General features: G+C 54.5%; 1 protein-coding gene across 1 annotated transcript; it reads left to right on the top strand.

The window, feature by feature from the left end:
- The first annotated feature begins 426 nt into the window (after positions 1-426).
- On the top strand, positions 427-5,671 carry IL17B (interleukin 17B). Its single transcript, XM_037801809.1, has 3 exons — positions 427-692; positions 3,018-3,307; positions 5,030-5,671. Exons 1-3 carry the CDS (start codon positions 672-674, stop codon positions 5,259-5,261), a joined length of 543 nt encoding a protein of 180 aa, XP_037657737.1. The 5' UTR covers positions 427-671; the 3' UTR covers positions 5,262-5,671.
- Positions 5,672-5,952: the final 281 nt, after the last annotated feature.

The following is a 5,952-nucleotide window of genomic DNA, read 5'->3' as shown; positions in this document are numbered from 1 at the left end:
AAGGAAAACAGCAAGGGGTGGTGGAGAGAGCCCTGGACAGGAATCAGGTACAAATCCCAGCTCTGTCTTCTGTAGCTCTCTGTGTCATCCTGGGCATATCCCTTCCTTGCCTGGGCCTCAGTTTCCCTGCCTGTGAATGAAGGGGATGGGACTGTGGCTGAGGCTGGAGGGCCTGAGGCTGTTTCCCTGGAGATGGGTCTTGTGTCCTGCTGCTGACCAGCTTGCTCAGAGAACATTTGCTCTCCTGACCAACTGACTATGTCCCTCCTCTGCCCTCACCCCGGCCATCCCCACAGCAAACGACGCTGATTGTCTTAGCTGGCCTTGTGGGTGCTGGCTGGGCGGCCGGCCGCAGGCCACAGGCGGAGACGCCACCCGCCAGAGCCCCGCCAGACACACAGGGCATTGTCCCTCGGTCAACAGCCCCCGGGCACCTCGGCCCGGCTCCTGGCCTACCCCACGCCCTTCGCCGCCTGCCGCTGCGTCAGGCCTGGCCAGCTGGGGGCCAAAGACTCCCAGGCGATGACGAGCCCACCACCCACCCACGCCCCCGGCAGCCCCCTGTCGAGCTATAATTGCTTCACGCCATCCTGTTGCTGCCATTCTCTCGGCGGCAGCATCTGGGGTTCCAGGTGGGCGGCAGCTGCGGGCCAACGGCCTGGCCGAGCGGGATGGACTGGCCGCACAACCTGGTACGTGGCGCTCCCCCACCCCACACCCACCCCTCTGGAGGGCCCGCATGGTTCGTGATTTCTAACGTATTGATAAATGGCTGGCCCTGTTTGGCTTGGACTCTGCAGAAGCGAGTTTTCCCCCTGTCTCTCCCCCAGGACTAGAAAGAAACAGAGACGGGTCTCAGAGCTTGTGGCCACGGCCAGGAGCACAGGCTCCCGAGCTGGGCTCAGCCCCGCACACTGAAGTCCTGTCTCCTGGACCGGCGGCTTCTGGGGCTATCCTGGCCAACTCAGCCATCGGGGTTTTTCCAGAGACTGGGTCCCGAGACCTGAGCATGACCGTGGACAAGTCCTTCCGTTTCTCATCTGCAGATGAGGGAGAGGGGCTTTGACTTCTCTCTTCTGGGTTTCTCTGAGTGGACAGGCAGAGCTTAAGAATGGTATGTGAGAAGCTCAGATGAGAAAGCCTATTGTTAGACAGGCATTTTTTTTTCTGCACCAGAATCTAGGACCACAAAGGAAGAATTCAGTGACTTGAATCTCTGTCCCTGATTTTGTGCCAGGAAATGGCTCACCCAGAAGGGCGATGCTGGAACTTGTTTCCTAGGGCCAAGGCTGGCTGGGGAACCTGGACAAATCAGACACAGGCGGGCTGGGCCATGGAGGGGGAATACCCAGCAGGGCCGGAGCTTGGCTAGACTTAGTGAGGAGATTTAGCTGGCGGAGGGGTCCCTGCATCCTGGCCAGCTCTGGCCTCCACCCAAGTCCGGTCCTGGCCCTTCTCTCCTGGGCTTCCTGAAGAGTCCGTGTTTGTCCGAGCCCCCTGAGTCCTCTCCCAGGTGAACCAGAGGCTTCACAGACACTCCAGGGTCTGGAAAGGAGAAAAAGGATGGCAGCAGGTGAGAGTGGACCTCAGTGGGTGAGGAGTGGGCCAGGGATGGAGCAGGCAGAGGGCTGGGGTGTGGAGGAAGGGAGGGGCAGCTGGGGGGCAGGTGGCCTGGAGATGGCATCCTTGGTCCAGTGACCTGCCTATCCTCCAATTTCATCTCATGCCACTATCCCCCACTCACTGTATTTCAGCCACACTTGCTTCCTTCCAGCAAAGCTCTTCACCAACTTAAACCTCTTCCCCCTGCCTGTAAGGCTCTCAAATTCTTGCCACCCATGTCTGCCTCCTTCTTACCCTCCAGACCTCACCTGACATGTCCCTTCCTCAGAAAGGCTTTCCTGGGCCACTCACTGCCACCAGGCTAAGCAGGGGTTCCTATGATTCTCTAACTGCATCGCGCATGGTCCACCCTGCCCTGGGCACTAGCGAGAGTTAGGTGTTTGCTTTCTTGTTTAGTGCCTTGCCAGTTTTCCACCCCAGACTGTAAGCTACAGGAGGACAGATATGGTGACAGTCATCCATTCACTCAGCAAGTGTTTACTGAATTCCTGTGTGCCTGGCATGGGGTAACTGTGTTTGGAAACTGATTCTGTGGCTGAGAGGGGGTGGGCATAGAGAATAATCACACACACAAACTGTAAGACTGCAGTCATGTAAGAGAGACATGGGGATCCTGAGAGCCCAAAAGGTCCACAAGGGCCTCCCTAAGGAAGAGGCATCTGAGCTGGGGCCTGAGGATGGAAGGCATTCGGGGGGACAGGAGGCGGCACAATGCAGGAGAGGCCTGTGCAAAGGCCGTGCAGAAGCAAAGAGCATGGTGATGGTCAGCATCGAAAGAAGTCCAGAGGTTGAAGCCCAGAGGGAGAGAAGAAGGAGGGAGAGCTCAGCCCGGGTCAGGCCACATGGCCTGGGAGGTGGGTGGGGATGTTTTTGTTACCCAAGAGCAACAGGAAGCTGTTGAAGGGTGTTAAGCAGAAGGATGACATTATCAGATTTGCATTTTTCCTTTTTTAAAATAATATATATATATATTTTAAATTTCTGAACAGTTGGCCATGGTGTGGAGAATTGATTGGAAGGAGCCAGAGGGGATTTGGGGAGACTTACTAGGAGGCTGTTGAGCTGTCCAGGGATGTGGTGCAAACAGAGAAGTGCATGGATGGGGAGATTTGCAGGAAGGGCAATAGATAGACTCAGGGATGATATGGATGTGATGGAGGGAGTGGAAGCTGTCATTGCCACACCCCCAGGGCCAGGCACAGAACCCGGGGCAGAGCAAGTGTCCATATCATGTGCTGCGCCCGATGGGAGCAGGCCAGGCCTAAGGGTGTGGCCGGGGAGGGTGGCCTGCAGAGGCCTCTCCTCTTTGCTTTCACTCCCTGGGCCCTGAGTCTTGGTCCAGAGAGAGACAGGCTCTTCTACCTTTGACCTCTAGTGTTCCTCCCCCTCCCCAGCTTTTCCTTCTTACCATTTCCATCTTCCTGGGGCTGGGCCAGCCCAGGAACCCCAAAGGCAAGAGGAAGGGACAAGGATGGCCTGGGACCCTGGCGCCTGGGCCTCACCAGGTGCCACTGGACCTGGTGTCACGGGCAAAGCCATACGCCCGCATGGAGGAGTATGAGAGGAACCTTGGGGAGATGGTGGCCCAGCTGAGGAACAGTTCCGAACCAGCCAGGAGGAAGTGTGAGGTCAACCTGCAGCTGTGGCTGTCCAACAAGAGGAGCCTGTCACCCTGGGGCTACAGGTAGGCCAGGCTGGGCAGCAGTGGGCAAGCTATTTGAGAGCAAACACCTTGCCCACAGTCCCAGTCATTGTAATGGTTAAGTCCAAGTGTCTGGGTTTGAATCCTAGCTCTGCCTCTTCCCAGCTGTGTGTCTTTGGGTAAGTCACTTAACTTCTCTGACCTCCATTTCCTCCCCTGTAAATGGAAGTGATGGTAGTGCACACTTCATAGGCTCATTGTTAAATGGGAGGTCCATGCAGAGCACTGCTGTTACTATTCTCCAAGTCACAGCTGAAGTGTTTGCAAGGCCTACGCTGAATGTTGTTTGCTGTAGCTTCTAGGGTGCTTGGTACACACTTCCCCATTAGAGTACTTTCATGTGTTGTATTCACATCTCTCATGCTGGCCTAGGACCTTCCTAATGCTTACATCAGAATCACCTCAGGAGCTTTGAAATACATGTCCCCATGTCCCACCCAATCAAAGTCTCTGGGGTGAGGCCTGGAATGCAGTATGTTGTACACCTCCAGGTGATTCAGATGCAAGCCAGGCTGGGGACTCAAGACTGCTGTCCCTAGATGACAGGAGAGGTGTCCTACCCTGCTTGCAGCTCTACTTCCAAGCACAGTGCTGGCACCCAGAAGGGCCAAAGGTATATGTGCTGAATGAAGAATGAAGGAATGGACTGACCCCAAAGTGTGCTCACTCACAAACCCAGTCCAAATTACACCCTGAGACTCTAGAACACAGTGTTCAATAGAACTCTCTGCAATGACTGAACGTCCAGCACGGCAGTCCCTGCTCTCATGTAGCTCTCATGAGCATTTGAAATGTGGCTGGTGTGACTGAGGAACTTATTCTGATGAATGAAACTTAAACAGGCACATGTGGCTAGTGGCTCTAGAATGTGACCAGTGGAAGGGCCCGGAAAGATCCTCTAGAGTCGGGCTTCTCCCAATTTACTGTGCCTGTGAATCACCTGGGGATCCTGTAAAAATGTAGATTCTGACTCAGGAGAGGACGAGGGTGGGGACAAGAGTCTGCCTTTCTAACCAGCTTCAGGCCCTGCTGTCATCGGAGGGCCACAGGTCTAGCTCCGCCCTCCACACAAACACATGTTTAGCAGATGAGGAAACCGAGGTACAGAGAAGGAAAGTTCCCAAAGCAATTCCTTATACTCTACGAGAGAGCACAGGAGGGAGCATGCCTGTTTTGCTCATCAATGAATACCTAATGCCTAGGATAGACTCGCTCACACGGTGGGGGGTCCAATGAGTGGAGACTAAGTCAGAAATGAGCCCGGGTCTCCTGACTCCTCTTCCTATGGGAATTAGGCATCAGTGACATCACTTATTCTTTCCCATGGATAAAGTTTCCCAAGAATGCAAATAAGGGAGTGAGCAGAGCAGGCCTTAGCTCTTGTGATCCCCACAGCACAATCTAGTACTGGGATGGAGGAAGGAGGAAGCTGGGTACATACTAGTAGGGCCATAGTTTGGGACCTGGATAAGCTTGGGGGCATGTTACTTACCTTCCACCTCTCCACTTTTCTTACCTGGAATATGGGGTTGATTACTGCCCTCTCTCCAGCCCAGCACAGTCTTGCTGTGGGAAACAAAATCCCAGTTAGGAGAGGGGGAAGGGACTTGAGCAGTGGGCGTGGAATGGGGAGTGGGGAGTGACCTCTGGATTTGCTCTTTCCTCACCACCTTTGGCCCTGCATTCCCTCCTGCCTCCTTGCAGCATCAACCATGACCCCAGCCGCATCCCTGCCGACCTGCCGGAGGCACGGTGCCTGTGCCTGGGCTGCGTGAACCCCTTCACCATGCAGGAGGACCGCAGCCTGGTGAGCGTGCCTGTCTTCAGCCAGGTGCCCGTGCGCCGCCGCCTCTGCCCTCTGCCACCACGTGCCGGGCCCTGCCGCCAGCGCGCCGTCATGGAGACCATTGCCGTGGGCTGCACCTGCATCTTCTGAACATGCCTGGGGCAGCCTGGTGCACATCCAGGCCCAGGGCCAAGGCCGAGCAGGGGCAGAGCCCGGTGGGCAGCTGGAGCCTACCCTCCCTGCCCCAATCAAGGCCAATGAAAAGTAAATACTGTCTTCTGTAAAGCAAGACTTTGGGTTTGCTCCTTGTGGCTCCAAAGTTAAAACCAGGGTAGGGGTAGGAGGTTCCAGGGAGGTAGATTTCAGATGAGTATAAAGGAAGATTTTCTAGCTCTCAGAGTTCTCCAACACTGACATATGCTGTTTAAAAAACAAAACAAAACACTACCTTCATTTCTACCATTTGGGACATCATTTAATTAGGGGTTACAAGCCTTTTTTTCACCCATGCTATTGTAGCTTGCTTAGTATAAACCAATACAGGACTTAACAAGACCTACCTATCCAATTAAATCAAGAATCACTGCAAAGAGCTCTTGAAGCAACCCTATCTCTGGAAGTGTCAAGTGACGCTCAGTCTTTCGAAGATCTGGGGAGGAGATTCCTGCTCCGGTTGGAGTAAATGAGCTAGAAGGTCCCTTTCAACTTTGAGGTTCTCTGCAGATCTGACACAGACCCAGAGAAGAGCCTCTGGGTTGTCAAAGAGCAGGGGTTTTTAATGTGGACCAACCAGTCCCTGAAATTTTCAAGAGAATATGTATTTTTCTGGGCCGAGGATCCC

Source organism: Choloepus didactylus, chromosome 13 (genome assembly GCF_015220235.1).
Source record: "Choloepus didactylus isolate mChoDid1 chromosome 13, mChoDid1.pri, whole genome shotgun sequence".
Taxonomy (NCBI): Eukaryota; Metazoa; Chordata; class Mammalia; order Pilosa; family Megalonychidae; genus Choloepus; species Choloepus didactylus.
Note: the sequence above shows the minus strand (reverse complement) of the source record. Positions and strands in the feature narration are given on the sequence as shown.